An 18,783-nucleotide genomic window follows, 5' to 3' on the forward strand; every position below is an offset into this window, starting at 1 on the left:
GACATTTTAGAAATAATAGTAGTTTAACAATGAGACTTAATTGTTTTAAATGTTAAAAAAATTTTATAAATATAATAGTTATAAATGAGCTTCATTATTTTACAACACACTATCTCTTTAGAAATCACTTTTCTAGAGTTATCTGGCTTCTCTTTAAGGGTTCTTCCACTTTGCTCATCTGATTGAAGAATCGAGACCAGGATTGATCCTTGCGACGAGCTCTTCAATTTGAATAGATCAATTTCTTAGTTTGTGTAAGTTGAGTTTCAATGTTTTTCTTGTCTACTTCTGTTTTTTGTTGCATGTGAGCCTTTTTTTCACTCTCACTTGTCTTTTTAATCTTCTATATGAGTTTCTATTGATCAATAATCATAATGGTATGTCCTAATCATTCTTGTGATGTTTTTATGTGTAGATAGAGCATTTTGTGGAGTTAGAAACGTTTTGGTGTTCATGCTTTAAATACTCAATATAATTTATGTGTAAGTGTTATATATGGAATGGTTGATAAATTTATGGTTAAATATGAATGAGTATAATGATGTATGAAAATGTGATGATAATGAGCTTGTTCAGGGGTATGAGCATTATATAGCGGTTGGCATAATTCTAGGGATCTCATGAGGAGATTTTATACTGACGTTACTTTAGTGTATGTGTTAATGTGGGAGTGTCAACACCCAATTTTGTCCGGGTGAATAAATTTATTTTAGAAAAAAATAAAAAAAAAAAGGTTTTTTAGTTAATGGAAAATAAAAAAAATGTGAAACAAAATTTTCTTCAAAAAGATTTTCAAACATCAACTTTAGAAAAAAGAAAGAAAAAAGAGAGAGAAGAAAGAAGAAAAAAAAGGAGGAAAAACCCAATTTGTTATTAATATTCATGAGCCCAATAACTCAAATATTTTATAACTTTGTTCCTGATAGAGAAATTAATTATATAATAATAATTAGAAGCAATATCTCTTCAACTGGTAAGAATCAATATTATTAATTGGAATTAATTTTGTGCTCTGATTTGGTATTGATGATGATTGATTTTGTGCTCTGATTTGTTATTGATGATTATTGATTTTGTCCTCCGATTTGCTGCGATTTGATACTCATAATTTGATACTATAATGACCAATTCCTTCCTTATATTGTTCGTTACAATTAAGGCTGAGATTGCATTGACATTGCAAGTTATGAATATAAATACGCATTTTGTCATGACCAGAAAAAAAAATTCTCTACACTACTCTAATTCTTTCCCATCACCACTCCCACATACACACCTCTTTTTAATCTCTTTTTTTTAAAAAAAAAAACATATTGAAGAGGTAGAAAAAAGAAAAAAAAAACATTCTCTACACTCTCTCATTACCACCCACATAGACACCTCTCATCTTTATCTCTTTAGAAAAAAACAAAAATATTAGAAAAGGAGGCAACAAAGAATAAGAAAAAGAGAAAAGGTGAGGAGATATTGAACATTTTATAAGGTACGTAACCGCTAGTTCCTTTTTTTTTTCTTTTGATTTATTTTTATCAATTTTTTATTATTCTTTTTAAATCATTAAATTTTTTTCCCATTTTTTTGGTGTCTGTTCGATCACTCGCGTTGCATGATACCTATTTTACACTTTCGTTCCTTTTGTTTTCTAAAAAATATATATCAATCTAAGAATAAAATATAACTTTCTTTGTTTACTCTTTTATATCTATTTGGTTGCTCACGTCGCAACGACATCCAAAACTACTCTAAAATAACTTTAAAAAAATATTAAAAATTTATAAATGATTAAAAAATAAAAAATAAAAGATTAGAAAAAAATAATTTATTTGAAGTGTCTATCCGGTCGCTCGCGTCGCGTGACACCAATTTTAAAATAATACTAAAATTTAAATAAAAAGATTTTCAAAATTATAAACAAATTAAATCATTTTCAAATAATTTTCCAAATAGATTTTTCAAAAAGAATTACGTAACACTGATTCTCCATTCACACGGAGATACGTAGGAGCGAGGATTAATTCTCGTCGGGCCAAAAAATCAAAAAAATAGTTTTGTTGTTTTTTGTACATTCTTTTATTAATATTTTGGGGAAAATTAAATATTTTGAAATAACCACATAACTTTTGCACATTTAATTAAAAGTATCGTCTTAGGACGGACGTTGTGGGGTGCTAATACCTTTCCCACACGTAACCGACTCCCGGACCTCCCAAAATCTGGTTTTTCGCAAACCTTGCTCTTTTTTATGGTTTTCCGTAGTTTTTTATAATAAATATGGTGGCGACTCCAAAACCTCTATGTACAAATTTTAATTTTTTGGTTCGTCGTCCCATCGCGATTTCGGTTGCGACAGATGGCGACTCCACTGGCGATGCTAGAGAGTCAGACCATTTATTTGGATGTGCAAAATTGATGTGGTTTTTCTTCATATTTTTTCTTTCTCATTTTTTTTGGGTATGTGTTTTTATCTTTTTTTATTTAGAATAATTGTATGTGTATATTCTTCTTTATTTTTGTATTTGGAATAATTGTTAGGTGTGGGTTTGGGTATACATTATATTCTCCCTTCACACACACACACACATTTTATTCATTACATGAGTGGGGCCCTATACCCGGGTCTGAGTTGCTTAGAATTAGAGGGGATTGTGTAGCAGTGTCACAGTGGATGTACTTCCCAAGTAGTCATTGTGAGAATCCCAGCTAGAGTTTGTTTGCTTCTTCATTGGTACTCCCACTTCTAGTTGTTTACCAACTGTCGTGGGAAATGCCATGAAATGGCCATAGCTCTAGTGACCTTGATATTTAGGTATTAGGGAACTATCCTTGTGAGCACATATACTTTCCCTTAGAACTTTAAGCATCAAACCCATGTTAAATAAAGGCACTAAAGGGAGACTATTTGCGTCCTTTACCCTCACCTTTCCTTGTATGTAATATTAAATTCATCACAATCACACCATTATTAGCCATATAAGAAGAAAAAAAACAAAAAAAGAAGAAAAGTTTGCAAAATATAAGACAAAAAAAGGTGAAAAAAAAAGAACAAACCAAGAGGGATCCTGTCATATGAAATAAATTATTTTTCTGTGAATTAAATTGTTTGAGAAAAAACCACCATGATTTGAAATGATGTGTGGCCATGTTTCTTTATCCAGAAAAAATAAAAGTAATTATCCTTTGCTACCCAATTTGAGCCTTCCAAAAAAATTTATTTCAAATTAACCTAAACAAGGGTCACCCTCACACTAAGGGTTGAGATAATGTTTTCATTTGTTTCATCTGAATGGTAGTTCACCAATACAAAAATATCAAAAAAAAGGAAAAGAAATAAATGATATGGTTATATCAAGAAAACAAAAGAAAAAGGCAAGCAAAAGGTGAACAAAAAGAAATCAAATGAATTCTGAACATTATTCAAAGATCCTTATTTGTAATAACCCTCACATCACTTTTTGGGCCTTTACTATCATTTACTTCCATACCATTAGCATTGGACAAAATACAAGCCTAATAAAGTCCACACAGATCAAAGATTGGTTGTTATCTTTCGAAGGTTTTAATTTAGAGGAAAATTTTTATTTGCTAACAGGTTTGTTCTAAAAAAATTATAAAAAAAAGGATAGAAAAAGTGTGTTCAAAGATTTTCTTTTAAACACTAGGGCAGTTTATGTTTGGTTGACATGTTTTCAAAGCTCCAACATCAGCATGGGCAATCAAGCAATCTGGTTAAAATTGGGTTGTCCTCTTTTAATTCATTCTTCATGAAACTCCATCTTTGCTACAACAATAACTCTGCTCTAAGCCTAAACCTTGACCAACCTTACATAGTCCATCTTTATCAATCCCAAACCCAAACTGGGGCAGTCACTTTGTTTGTGATTCATATATTCCCATCATTCATTTTGAATTGGGGCATTTGTTTACATTGAAGACTGTGATCACATTAAGGGCAACTTGTGAAGGCCCCGTCATTTTCTAAATCTCCTCGTTTGGGAAAAGTCAAACACGCTTTTGCACCCTAAGACCATCCTAGGCTCTCACACTAGGGGCAATTTTTTTTTTTGAAATCCCCATCATTTTCTTCATACCATCAATAACTGGAAAAGCCCAAACACATTTTGTGTCTCTAAACAAATTCAAATTGGGGCAACTAACTAGTTAATCATCATCACCTCGTCCAAACCTTTTCAAGTCCTTAGCAATTTCATGCATGTCATTCAAATAGTGTTTCAAAGAAATGATTAAAAAAGTGTTTGTTAGTAAATTGATTAAACCAAGGAAATGATTTGAAAAAGTAAAAAAATATCAAAGTAGAATAATTCCATGAATTCGAAATAATATTGAAATGGGGAACAATTCAAATTTGTTTTTTTTTTTAAATATAAAAGAAAATTCATACATAAGGTAATTCATACATCATACCAAGTCATGCATACATGAGTAATTCATCTTTTTGAATAAAGCAAATTTCACCCATGCATCCATGCATCCACGCATACATCATCGTCTAAGTTTAAAAAGAAAATCATAGCATGTCATACATCATCAATGATTCATAACGTGTGCATATGCATAACTCCTCCAACATTTCTTAGATTTATGAAGAAATGAAAAAAATGAAAAATAGAGCAAATTCCACTCATGCATTTACGCATCCATGCAAGCATATTATATAGTTTCAAAAAGAAAATCATAACATTACATGCATCATTAAATCATTAATCATAATCCACAAAATCATTGAAAATCATTAAAAAAAAGAAAAATTCAGAAACGATATTTTATTTTAAGTATCAAAAATGTTAGGCATTCACTTGGTGTTTGTCGACAATTCAAAAGCAAAATTCAGGTTCTCGTTTTATATATATCAAGACCCTCTGCGAGGCAATGGTTATTAATTTCCTTTTCTTTACATCGAGGCCCTTTGCGAGGCAATGGTCATCGATCTCTTCACATCGAGGCCCTCTGCGAGGCAATGGTCATCGATCTCTTTACATCAACACCCTCTACAAAGCAATGGTCATTGATTTCTTATGTCACATCGAGGCCCTCTACGAGGCAATGGTCATCGATCTCCTTACATCACGACCTTCTGCGAGGAAATGATCATTGATTTCTTATGTCACATCGAGGCCCTTTGCGAGGCAATGGTCATCGATCTCCTTACATCACGACCCTCTACAAGGCAATGGTCATTGATTTCTTATGTCACATCGAGGCCCTCTACGAGGCAATGGTCATCTATCTCTTCACATCAAGACCATCTTCAAAGCAATGGTAATTGAATTCTTATGTCACATCGAGGCCCTCTGCGAGGCAATGGTCATCGATCTCTTTACATCAAGACCCTCTGCGAGGTAATGGTCATTGATTTCTTATGTCACATCGAGGCCCTCTGCGAGGCAATGGTCATCGATCTCTTTACATCAAGACCCTCTGCGAGGAAATGGTCATTGATTTCTTATGTCACATTGAGGCCATCTGCGAGGCAATGGTCATTGTTTTTTTTCGGATCGGGACCCTCTACATGGTAATGGTCATCGAATCCTTTAGATATAGACCCTCTCCTCGGGATTGGTCTAATCTCTTTTTCAAAAAGTCAAAGTACAAAAAGAATATGGTTTGTCAAATCGTGACCCTCTGCATGGTAATGGTCATTGAATCTTTTGGATATAGACTTCTCCTCGGGATTGGTCTAATCTTTTCTCAAAAGATATTAAAAAAAAGAAAATTTTCAAATTGAGGCCCTCTACATGGTAATGATCACCTAATCTTTTGAATAAACCCTCTCAACGGGATTGGTCTAATTCGGTTTTTTTCAAAAAGTAAAAAAAAAACAAAATAAAAAGAATTAGTGTGTCAAACTGAGACCCTCTACTTGGTATGGTCAAATTTGTCTTCAAATTTGTCTTCTCTTGAAACCCAAAAGAAATTAGTGTTTTTATCTTTACTTATCTTTTATTACGATAATATGAAAAAGTCAAATTTTCAAATTATCTAATAAAATCTAAGTAAAGAGGGGCAGCTGTCAATACCCAATTTCGTCCGGGTGAATAAATTTATTTTCAAAAAAAATAATAAAAAATAATAAAAAAAGGGTTTTTTAGTTAATGGAAAATAAAAAAAATGTGAAACAAAATTTTCTTCAAAAAGATTTTCAAACATCAACTTTAGAAAAAAAAAAGAAAAAAGGGAAAAAAAAAAGAAGAAAAAATAAGGAGGAAGAACCCAATTTGTTATTAATTTTCATAGGCCTAATAACGCAAATATTTTCTACCTTTGTTCTTGATAGAGAAATTAATTATATAATAATAATTAGAAGCAATATTTCTTCAAATGGTAAGAATCAATATTATTAATTGGGATTAATTTTGTGCTCTGATTTGTTACTGATGATGATTGATTTTGTGCTCTGATTTGCTGCGATTTGATACTTATAATTTGCTATTATCATGACCAATTCCTTCCTTATATTGTTCGTTACAATTAAGGCTGAGATTGCATTGACATTGCAAGTTATGAATATAAATACGCACTCTGTCATGACCAGAAAAAAAAATTCTCTACACTACTCTAATTCTTTCCCATCACCACTACATACACACCTCTTTTTAATCTCTTTTAAAAAGAAAACATATTGAAGGAGGCAGAAAAAAGAAAAAAAAACATTCTCTACATTCTCTCATTACCATTTATCCGGCCGCTCGGGTCGTGTGACACCAATTTTAAAATAATACTAAAATTTAAATAAAAAGATTTTCAAAATTATAAAACAAATTAAATCATTTTCAAATAATTTTCCAAATAGATTTTTCAAAAAGAACTACGTAACCCTGATTCTCCATTCACACGGAGATACGTAGGAGCGAGGATTAATCCTCGTCGGGCCAAAAAATCAAAAAAATAGTTTTGTTGTTTTTTGTACATTCTTTTATTAATATTTTTGGAAAAAATTAAATATTTTGAAATAACCACATAACTTTTGCACATTTAATTAAAGGTACCGTCTTAGGATAGACATTGTGGGGTGCTAATACCTTCCCCACGCGTAACCGACTCCCGGACCCCCCAAAATCTGGTTTTTCGCAGACCTTGCTCTTTTTTATGGTTTTCCATAGTTTCCTATAATAACTATGGTGGCGACTCCAAAACCTCTTTGTACAAATTTTAATTTTTTGGTTCGTCGTCCCCTCGCGATTTCGGTTGCGACAGATGGCGACTCCACTGGCGATGCTAGAGAGTCAGACCATTTATTTGGATGTGCAAAATTGATGTGGTTTTTCTTCATATTTTTTCTTTCTCATTTTTTTGGGTATGTGTTTTTTATCTTTTTTTTTATTTAGAATAATTGTATCTGTATATTCTTCTTTATTTTTGTATTTGGAATAATTGTTAGGTGTGGGTTTGGGTATACATTATATTCTCCCTTCACACGCACACACACATTTTATTCATTACATGAGTGGGGCCCTATACCCGGGTCTGAGTTGCTTATAATTAGAGGGGATTGTGTAGTAGTGTCATAGTGGATGTACTTCCCAAGTGGTCATTGTGAGAACCCCAGCTAGAGTTTATTTGCTTCATTGGTACTCCCACTTCTAGTTGTTTACCAACTATCGTGGGAAATGCCATGAAGTGGGCCATAGCTCCAGTGACCTTGATATTTAGGTATTAGGGCAGTTTATGTTTGGTTGACATGTTTTCAAAGCTCCAACATCAGCATGGGCAATCAAGCAATCTGGTTAAAATTGGGCTGTCCTCTTTTAATTCATTCTTCATGAAACTCCATCTTTGCTCCAACAATAACTCTACTCTAAGCCTAAACTTTGACCAACCTTACATAGTCCATCTTTATCAATCCCAAACCCAAACTGGGCAGTCACTTTGTTTGTGATTCATATATTCCCATCATTCATTTTCAATTGGGGCATTTATTTACAATGAAGACTGTGATCACATTAAGGGCAACTTGTGAAGACCCCATCATTTTCTTAATCTCCTCATTTGGGAAAAGTCAAACACGCTTTTGCACCCTAAGACCATCCTAGGCTTTCACACTAGGGGCAATTTTTTTTTCTTGAAATCCCCATCATTTTCTTCATACCATCAATAACTGGAAAAGCCCAAACACATTTTGTGTCCCGAGACAAATTCAAATTAGGGCAACTAACTAGTTAATCCTCATCACCTCGTCCAAACCTTTTCAAGCCCTTGACAATTTCATGCATGTCATTCAAATAGTGTTTCAAAGAAATAATTAAAAAAGTGTTTGTTAGTAAATTGATTAGACCAAGGAAATGATTTGAAAAAGTAAAAAAATATCAAAGTAGAATAATTCCATGAATTCGAAATAATATTGAAATGGGGAACAATTCAAATTTGTTTTTTTAAAAAAATATAAAAGAAAATTCATACATAAGGTAATTCATACATCATACCAAGTCATGCATACATGAGTAATTCATCTTTTTGAATAAAGCAAATTTCACCCATGCATCCATGCATCCACGCATACATCATCGTCTAAGTTTAAAAAGAAAATCATAGCATGTCATACATCATCAATGATTCATAACGTGTGCATATGCATAACTCCTCCAACATTTCTTAGATTTATGAAGAAATGAAAAAAATGAAAAATAGAGCAAATTTCACTCATGCATTTACGCATCCATGCAAGCATATCATATAATTTCAAAAAGAAAATCATAACAATGCATGCATCATTAAATCATTCATCATACTCCACAAAATCATTGAAAATCATTAAAAAAAAGAAAAAGTCAGAAACGATATTTTATTTTAAGTCTCAAAAATGTTAGGCATTCACTTGGTGTTGGTCGACAATTCAAAAGCAAAATTCAGGTTCTCTTTTTATATATATCAAGACCCTCTGCAAGGCAATGGTCATTAATTTCCTTTTCTTTACATTGAGGCCCTTTGCGAGGCAATGGTCATCGATCTCTTCACATCGAGGCCCTCTGCGAGGCAATGGTCATCAATCTCTTTACATCAACACCCTCTGCAAAGCAATGGTCATTGATTTCTTATGTCACATTGAGAAAGGGAGAGAGAAACCCCCTGAGAAAGAAACTTAAATTGGAATTGTTTTGAAATCTGAAAAAATAGTGTGTTTTCACTTAGTTCATATTGTCTTAGCTCATTTTGACCATTTCTAGTTCATTTTTTGGGTTTTTACTAGGCAAATTCAAATTAGGTTGTTAATTCCGAGTTCTCATCTGTTCTCAACCTTTCTTTTGATAGATTTTGAGTTGTAGTAAGTTTTAGTAGTGTGAGCTATTTTCTATTCATATTATGCCATTATAAACATGTTAGGATAGTTAGATTAAACTTCCATAGGTTAGCTTAGTACATGCATACACAAAATGGTCAATTTTGTAGACTAGTCTTGGTTTTAGGTAGTGATTTTTGGTAAATCATTTAGGAGATAGTTTGTGACTTAAGATTAAGTTTTCTTAAGTCATTTTAACCTTGTCTAGGTAGTTTAGTGGTAGTTATACCCGTGCTTTAGCATAAACTTAGTTTTAGCCTATCTTTAGGGTGTGTTTAGAGGTTTTAGGTAGTGAAATTTTGAGTTTTAGGTAGGATTTCAGTTTTGAGTTGTTCCTTAGGATCCCTGAGTCATTTTAACTTTGTTGAGTAGGTTCTTGGTCCTTTTTATACCAGTTTCGCATAATAGATTTCATATTAGAGAAAAAAGGCAAAAAGTCAACTCTTGGTCAACTTTTCAACTTTTCAGCCAAGTTACTGCATTCTTTCTTTGTTTTTGTTAGTTTTTCTGTCCTTGGTTTACTTTTTCTGCATAAAAATAGGCCACACAACTTAGTCACACTAATTGAATGAAAAAATAATGAAGTTAGGTATTTAACTAGACTAGAGATTCATAAACTAGCCATACAAGTTAGTCTCCACCTCAGTTTTCGTTTTCCTTGATATTGCTCACTTTTAGCTTAGTTTTCATCTTTCATATACTAAAATACATTATTTTTGCATCATTCCTCAACATTTCCTTTGCTGATTGGATAGTCTTAAGCTCATTTTGACCAATTTCTAGTTGATTTTTGTGTTTTCTGTAGGCAGATTTGAATTTCCCTCCAAATTTTGTTTTGTGATGTCTTCTCCACATTTCTTTTGGTAATTAAAAGTTGTCCAAGGGTGTTGATAAAAGTTTTATGCAGTAGTTTATTTTAGCTCTAAATTTGGTCAGTTTTAGCATAGTTTAGTGCTAATATTAGGTTGTTAATATGTATTATACGTTGTTAATATATAGAAAACTGAATTCATGCAATGAGATCAATTGTTTATTTGCATTTCAGATTGTAAACTTAAATAAACTGAAGTTTATTTGCAAATTGTATAACAGATTCAATCAACCTTTGTTTATGCTTCTTTATTTGGGTAGATGTTATGCTTGTTTTGATATATTCATTTGCATGAAGACTAATATTATTTATGCACTATGATAGGGGAGGAAAGGGTAAGGGTGGATCTGGAGGTAAATTACAGTAGCAAGGAAGGATTTCCCTAAAAGGTTGCCTAGTACCTTTTGTGAGGTATAATTTCTTTCCACCTGATGTGATTATTGCTTAGTATTATCATGCTACTAATTTAAGTAGTCAATGAACTGTATTAATGTAGTTAATGAAAATGTAAAGTAAGTGTCTAACAAAGTTTTAAATGGTAAAATGTTCCTTAAAATAAAGTCAATTACTCAAAACAACAAAGAAATCAAAATTTGACTGTAAAACCTAATAATAGACTACTAAAGACAACAAGAAAAAAAAATTAGCTAAAATGGTCTGCATAGTCATGAGACTTGCATTCAAATTAGGACATTGTAGTTGTGTTAGTATTTGGATATCTTACTTAATTAGTAAGATATATCCCGACAATGTCATGATCTTAAGCAATACATAGGGACATGCATGTCTCCACTTTATTTCAATTCTCCCCATTACATTCTAATTTAAACCATTTATTGTGATATAGAACATGGGCGAACTTGCTTTGAATCGTGCATGGATGTATGATCGTTGTGCATGGATGTATGATCGTTGTTATAGTGGTAGAAGGGGATTGAAGGAGTCTTTTGTCTTAGGCATTGAAGAGTTTGTTCGAGTAGCAAGACAGTCTAGATATTTTGAACTTGAAGGTGGGATTAGATGCCCATGCATTAAGTGTGATTGTACAAGGATTTTGACAGATGAGATTGTAAAAGTTCACCTTTATAAAAAAGGGTTCATACCAAATTACTGGATTTGGACATTACATGGTGAAGATATGCTAGTTGATTTAATTGAAGGTGATAATTTTGTCCCTAGAGATGGTGTACATACTGCTGAAATGGAGCAATTGTGTGACATGGAAGAGATGGTCAATAACGCTTTGTGTCAATTTCAATCAAACCAACAACCCAACGACACTAACTTAGAAGAGCGTCCTAATGAATCCACACAAAGGTTTTATAATTTGTTGGCGGAGGCAAATCAACCTTTATTTGAAGGGGCAAAAAACTCTAAATTGTCAGTATGTGTTAGACTTCTATCTTATAAGTCTAATTGGAATATTCCCAACCAATGCTTAGAGGCTTTCACCAAACTTTTGTTAGATCTCACACCACCAAATATGAGTTTGCCAAAGAGTTATTATGACGCTAAGAGGTTAGTATCAAAGTTGGGATTGAAGGCTAAGAAGATTGATTGTTGTGTGAGTGGTTGTATGCTCTTTTATGATAATGATAATGAAAAAAAAGATGCAGCATTGCTTGAATGTAAATTTTGTCACAAACCAAGATATCATCCACTTCATCAGGGATCAAGGCGCAAAAAACCAATTCCAGTTAAGTCAATGTTCTATTTGCCTATAATCCCAAGATTACAAAGAATGTTTGCTTCTATGCAAACTGCGGCAAATATGACTTGGCATCATGAAAACCAAAGCCAAGGAATGTTACGCCACCCATCTGATGGTGAAGCTTGGAAGCACTTTGATCGTAAACATCCTACCTTTACGTCTGATCCACGCAATGTGCGACTTGGTCTAAGTTCAGATGGATTTAACCCTTACATTAAGGCTTCATCTTCACCATATTCTTGTTGGCCCGTGATTGTTACTCCATACAATCTTCCTCCAGAAATGTGCATGTCAAAACCTTATATGTTTTTGAGTTGTCTTATACAAAGGCCATCCAATCCAAAGGCCTCTATTGATGTTTACTTGGAGCCTTTAATTGATGATTTGAAGAAGTTGTGGGTTGGTATCTTGACCTATGATGTTTCAAGGAAACAAAATTTTATGATGAGGGCATGTTTGATGTGGACTATTAATGACTTCCCTGCTTGTGGGATGTTATCTGGTTGGGGCACACATGGTAGATTAGCTTGTCCGCATTGCATGGAGCACAATAAGTCATTCATGTTAAATTATGGTCGCAAAAGTTGTTGGTTTGACTCACATTGTAGGTTCTTACCTAATGACCATCACTTTAGGAGAAATATTAAAGCCTTTCGAAAAGGGCAAGTTGAAACAAATGGGCCACCTCCTAGGTTGACACCATTACAAGTTTGGAGAAGAGTGAAACATTTTCCAAAAGTCACTGAAAATGGTGTAACACGGATAGATGGATATGGAAAGTGGCATAATTGGACAAAAAGAAGCATTTTTTGGGATCTTCCATATTGGAAAGATAATTTGTTAAGGCATAATCTTGATGTAATGCACATTGAAAAAAATTTCTTTGAGAACATATTCAATACTGTTATGAATGTGACGGGAAAGACAAAGGACAATGAGAAGGTAAGAAGGGATTTAGGATTGTATTGCAAGCGAAAAGCCTTGGAGTTGAAGGTTCAAGATAAGGGAAAATATTAAAGCCTAGAGCGAATTACACCTTAACTCCAGATGAAGCTAAATCAGTTTGTTGGTGGATAAAGGAACTTAAGATGCTAGATGGTTATAGTTCCAACTTGGTTAGATGTGCTGATGTTGAAAAGGGAAGAATCCATGGAATGAAAAGTCATGATTGCCATGTATTCATGGAGTCATTACTTCCTATTGCATTTAGTGCTTTGCCCATTCATGTTTTAAATCCTCTTACTGAAATTAGCCATTTTTTCAAAGATTTGTGCTCTGCAACATTAAAAGAGGAATGCCTAAGAAGAATGGAGGAAAATATTCCAATTATTCTCTGCAAATTAGAGAGAATATTCCCTCCTAGATTATTTGATTCCATAGAACATCTTCCTATTCATCTCCCCCATGAAGCATTATTGGGTGGACCAGTGCAATACAAATGGATGTATCCATTTGAAAGGTACTAAAGGACCTCCCTATTCATATTTATAATTAATTTTCTGACCAATTTTTTCCATCATGATGTATTTTTTTATTTGTATAGATTCATGGGTGATTCAAAATGATCAATAAAAAATAAAGCAAGAGTTGAAGGTTCTATTTGTGCATCTTATTTACACCGTGAGACAACATACTTTTGTTCTCATTACTTCAACAACTTCATGTTGTCACCACGCAATTGGAGGAATGAAGTTGAATGTCAAAGAGATGTGTCAACGTTGTCTATTTTTCAGCAAAAAGGTCGACATGCAGGGAGAGAATCGATTCATTGGTTCACTGATGCAGAGTTCAAATCTATTCATATTCATGTGTTAATCAATTGCACTGAAGTCAAACCCTGTCTTGAGTAAGTTATATCCTCCTTTGTGAACAACTCATTCCTCATGTGTTAATCAATCGATTCATGTGTTAACTGATAGCATTGGAATTTATTTTCACCAACTCATTCCTTATGTGCTTGCAAATACCTAAGAGTAGTGCTTATGCTCGTATTCATTCAGAGTTTCCTGAATGGTTCCAATATCAAGTATGTATTGTACCATTAATTATGCAACAAATGGATTTTAATGTATCATAATTCTACATCTATCTTTCTATATTTGTAGGTTTATAACAAGCCATTAAGTGTTAGAAACCAAGACCTAAGGGATTTGTCAAATTGGCCAATGAAATATGTCAAAGAATGGCACACGTACTTCGTGAATGGGTACAAGTTCCATACTAACGCATGGAGCAAAGGGAAAAAGACTATAAATAGTGGTGTTCATGTGAAGGGCCTTACCGAAGGAGGTGAAAATGATTTTTATGGGATCATTCATAGAATATATGAACTAAACTACAATACTTCTAATAAATCGAAGAAAATTGTACTTTTTTTTGTGAATGGTTTGATCCCTCAAGGAAAGGTACAAGAGTGGATCCTAAATATAACATTGTGGACATTCACATGACTTCAAGGTACCAACCATTTGATCCATTTATTTTGGCATACAATGTTAGACAAGTATATTATGTACAATATCCACCATCTCGAAAAGACAATTGTGGTTGGTGTGTTGCAATTAAAACAAAGTCGAGAGGTCGCATTGAATCAAATGAGGTGGAAGACGATGTCCCTTACCAAGTTGATGAAATGTCACATGTCAACGAAGTAATTGAAGTAGAACGTGTATCTGGATTTCATCACATAGAAGGTCATGATGAAGAGTTGGAACATGAGGAGGAGGAGGAGGAAAAAGAAGAAGAAGAAGAAGAAGAAGAAGAGGATGAGCAGGAGGAGGAAGATCTAGATAAAGAAGAAGAAGATGAAACTAAAAAAGAAGTGGATGAAGAGGAGGACGACAATGAGGATGAAAGTGATGATAATGACTAACTTTGTCTTTTTTGTTTTTGTACTGAACTTTTTAATATGTTTGTTTTTTCTTTATTTCATTAGAACTTTTTGTTGTTGTACTTCAACTTGTGTAATATGTCTAATGAATAGTTATTAAGTTGATATATTTGTTTATTATCATACACCATCTTAATTTGTTTGATACTTAGATCCTAAACTCCATATGCTCTGTCATCGGGAGATCCACCTCGACCACCCCCTGTTGATAAGGGGAAAGGTATTGCAAAAACAAGAAAGAGACGTAATAATTATGTGCTTTTGATTCCACTCAGACCTATCACCCTTACCCCGGGCTTACATATGCCATCCTTATCTTCTCCACCTCCACCCATAGGGTTACATAACCCTACATCTATCCCGACGATTCATATGCCGTCCTCATCTTCTTTACCTCCACCCATAGGGTTGCATACCCCTGTTGTTGCTCCCAGGGCCCCTTCTGTACCACCCTCACATATACCATCCTCATCTTCCTCAACTCCACACACTAGGTTACATACCCCTTCTACAGACATTGGAGCATCCCCATTACCTCATACTGTACCATCTCCAGCCTCGATTGGTGGCCCATCTTCTGCCATTGGTCAGCAGTCTGCACCATCCCCAGTTGTAGGTGATATAGTTGCCCCACAGCCTATGGTTGATCCTGATTTGGATGCAGAACTTGACCCTCATCTACAGGATCGCCCGATGATTGAACCTGTTGGTCAAGGGTAATATTTAAATTCAGTTATTCTCATTGTTTATATTATGTAACTTCTTTCATCTTCTGACAATTTTCCATGAATTATAGGTTTGTTCCATCTAGAGTTGCTTCACAGGCTATCACAAAGACAATCAAGCAACAATTTCTTAATCCTTGGCCATCATGGGGATCAATACCTGAAAAAGACAAGGACATTTTTTGGCAACGTTTCAAGGTAACGTGTTCTAACTTATTATATATAGGTAAATTAAGTTGTTAATTGTTATTCCATGTTTAATATACTTATAATGTTTTATATGTTTAAATTGTGTTATAGAGGAGAGTTCAGTGGGCACCAGAGCATGAAATTGCCATTAAGAGAAATTTCAACAGTAGAGCTTTTCATCGTCTATCTGAGATGTTTAGAGATGCTAGAATGGCTAGAGAAAGGCCAGAATGGATTCCTAATGATGTGTGGACAAGGCTGCTAGAACATTGGAATTCTCCAAGTTATCGGATCAAATGTATTGCAGCTAAGAAGAATAGGGCTTCTGAAACAGGTGGAACCCTACACACAGGTGGATCCATTACCACTTACAAGCATGCCCTTCGTACGGTAAATAATTAACTATTTGTATTTGTCACATTTGAACTACATTTTTAAAGTTTGAAATCAAATCAAATCTAACTCTATAACATTTTGTTGCAGGCACGTGAGTTGGGACACCATGTGTTTCTTGATGAAGTCTTTCAGCATACACATATCCGGAAGGGTACTGACGAGTATGTGGATGAGAGGTCTAGGAAGACAAATGTAAGTCTCTTTTACTGTTCAATATTATTTACTCTTAAATGTATCCCACCACAGAATAATAATTGTTCATTGTTTACTTACAGGAAGAATTTCAGACTAGGCTTTCTCAAGTCAAATCTGAGGTTTCCTCATGTGCTGATGGAACACAAGAGCAATCCTCTGTTGATCCTACACAGGATGATTCTATCAGGACTAGGTGTTGGATTGAAACAGTAGGAGGGAAAAAGAAAGGAAGACTTTATGGGGTTGGTCAACTTGTTTCAAAATATGCTGGTCCAAATGAAAGTCTGAACCAACTACCACCTTCTTCCTCTTCTAATACTGAGGACCTCACTAATATTAGGCAGCAACTTTCACGCAGCCTGGAGGAAAATGAGCAATTAAGGTCTGAGTTTCAATCCTTTCAATCCCTAGTTCTACAATATCTCCCTCCTAATCCCTCCACCTCATCCTCAGCAACAAAATAATGAAGAGGACGATAATGTAAATGAAGAATCTTCTCCTGATTATGAAGATTATTAGTTTTTCTTATTCTTAAGACAAACTTTCTTCAGCATGTACTTAATAAACCTGTGTATTATTATTCCTTCTTGGTACTGATCGTGCTTATGTAAACATTCTTGTGCTACAGACCAGTTTTCTCTATTTTATAAACAATTTAGTGTGTCATCTGATATATATATATATATATATATATATATATATATATATATATATATATATATATATAGTGGAATGCTGGAATGTTGGACTGTTGAATTTGTCTATGTTGGAATTTTCTATATGCAGGTATTGTGGAATGTCTAAAAAATAAATAAAACCAGACCAATTTTTGACTCTTATCGACGGATTACTGACGGCCTTATCCGTCGGTAAATCCAGTCGTGAAGTCTACGTCATTACCGACGGATAAGGTCGTCGGTAATTTCTGACGGATGTTTCCCTCGGTAATTACCGACGGCTTTATCCGTCGGTAATGGCGTGGACTTCACGAATGGATTTACCGACGGATAAGGCCGTCGGTAATTTTCGACGACATAATCCGTCGATAATAATCGGCGGTCAGAGCGATGGATGTTTCCGTCGGTAATTACCGGCGGACTTGAACAATCCGTCGGTAAATGATTACCAACGCGCGGTTTACCGACGGATTTGTTATCATTGGAAGTCCGTCGGTAAAACGTTATTACCGACGGATTATGCACATTTCCGACGGATTCTGACCATCAGTAATTAGCGTTTTTCTGGTAGTGTTTGTTATTAATTTTCATGAGCCCAATAACTCAAATATTTTCTACCTTTGTTCCTGATAGAGAAATTAATTATATAATAACAATTAGAACCAATATCTCTTCAAATTGTAAGAATCAATATTATTAATTGGGATTAATTTTGTGTTATGATTTGTTATTGATGATGATTGATTTTGTGCTCTGATTTGCTGCAATTTGATACTCATAATTTGCTACTATCATGACCAATTTCTTCCTTATATTGTTCGTTACAATTAAGGCTGAGATTGCATTGACATTGCAAGTTATGAATATAAATACGCACTCTGTCATGAGCAGAAAAAAAATTCTCTACACTACTCTAATTCTTTCCCATCACCACTCCCACATACACACCTCTTTTTAATCTCTTTTAAAAAAAAAAACATATTGAAGGAGGTAGAAAAAAGAAAAAAAAAATTCTCTACACTCTCTCATTACCACCCACATAGACACACCTCTCATCTTTATCTCTCTAGAAAAAAACAAAAATATTAGAAAAGGAGGCAAAGAATAAGAAAAAGAGAAAAAGTGAGGAGATATTGATCATTTTTTAAGGTACGTAACTGCTAGTTCATTTTTTTTTTCTTTTGATTTATTTTTATCAATTTTTTTATTATTCTTTTTAAATCATTAAAAATTTTTTCCCATTTTTTTGGTGTTTGTTCGACCGCTCGCGTTGCATGACACCTATTTTACACTTTTTTTCCTTTTTTTTTCTAAAAAATATATATCAATCTAAGAATAAAATATAACTTTCTTTGTTTACTCTTTTATATCTATTTGGTTGATCACGTCGCAATGACATCCAAAACTACTCTAAATTAACTTTAAAAAAATATTAAAATTTTATAAATGATTAAAAAAATAAAAAATAAAAGATTAGAAAAAAAAATTTGAAGTGTCTATCCAGCCGCTCGCGTCGCATGACACCAATTTTAAAATAATACTAAAATTTAAATAAAAAGATTTTCAAAATTATAAAACAAATTAAATCATTTTCAAATAATTTGCCAAATAGATTTTTCAAAAAGAACTACGTAACCCTGATTCTCCATTCACACGGAGATACGTAGGAGCGAGGATTAATCTTCGTCGGTCCAAAAAATCAAAAAAATAGTTTTGTTGTTTTTTGTACATTCTTTTATTAATATTTTTGGGGAAAATTAAATATTTTGAAATAACCACATAACTTTTGCACATTTAATTAAAGGTACCGTCTTAGGACGGACGTTATGGGGGTGCT

General features: G+C 33.6%; 1 protein-coding gene across 1 annotated transcript; it reads left to right on the plus strand.

Annotated features, from left to right (window-relative positions):
- Nucleotides 1-11,013: 11,013 nt before the first annotated feature.
- Nucleotides 11,014-12,891, plus strand: LOC114191145. Its single transcript, XM_028080328.1, has one exon. The coding sequence runs from the start codon at nt 11,014-11,016 to the stop codon at nt 12,889-12,891; it is 1,878 nt and encodes a 625-aa protein (XP_027936129.1).
- The last annotated feature ends 5,892 nt before the right edge of the window (nt 12,892-18,783 follow it).

Source organism: Vigna unguiculata, chromosome 7 (assembly GCF_004118075.2).
Source record: "Vigna unguiculata cultivar IT97K-499-35 chromosome 7, ASM411807v1, whole genome shotgun sequence".
Classification (NCBI taxonomy): Eukaryota; Viridiplantae; Streptophyta; class Magnoliopsida; order Fabales; family Fabaceae; genus Vigna; species Vigna unguiculata.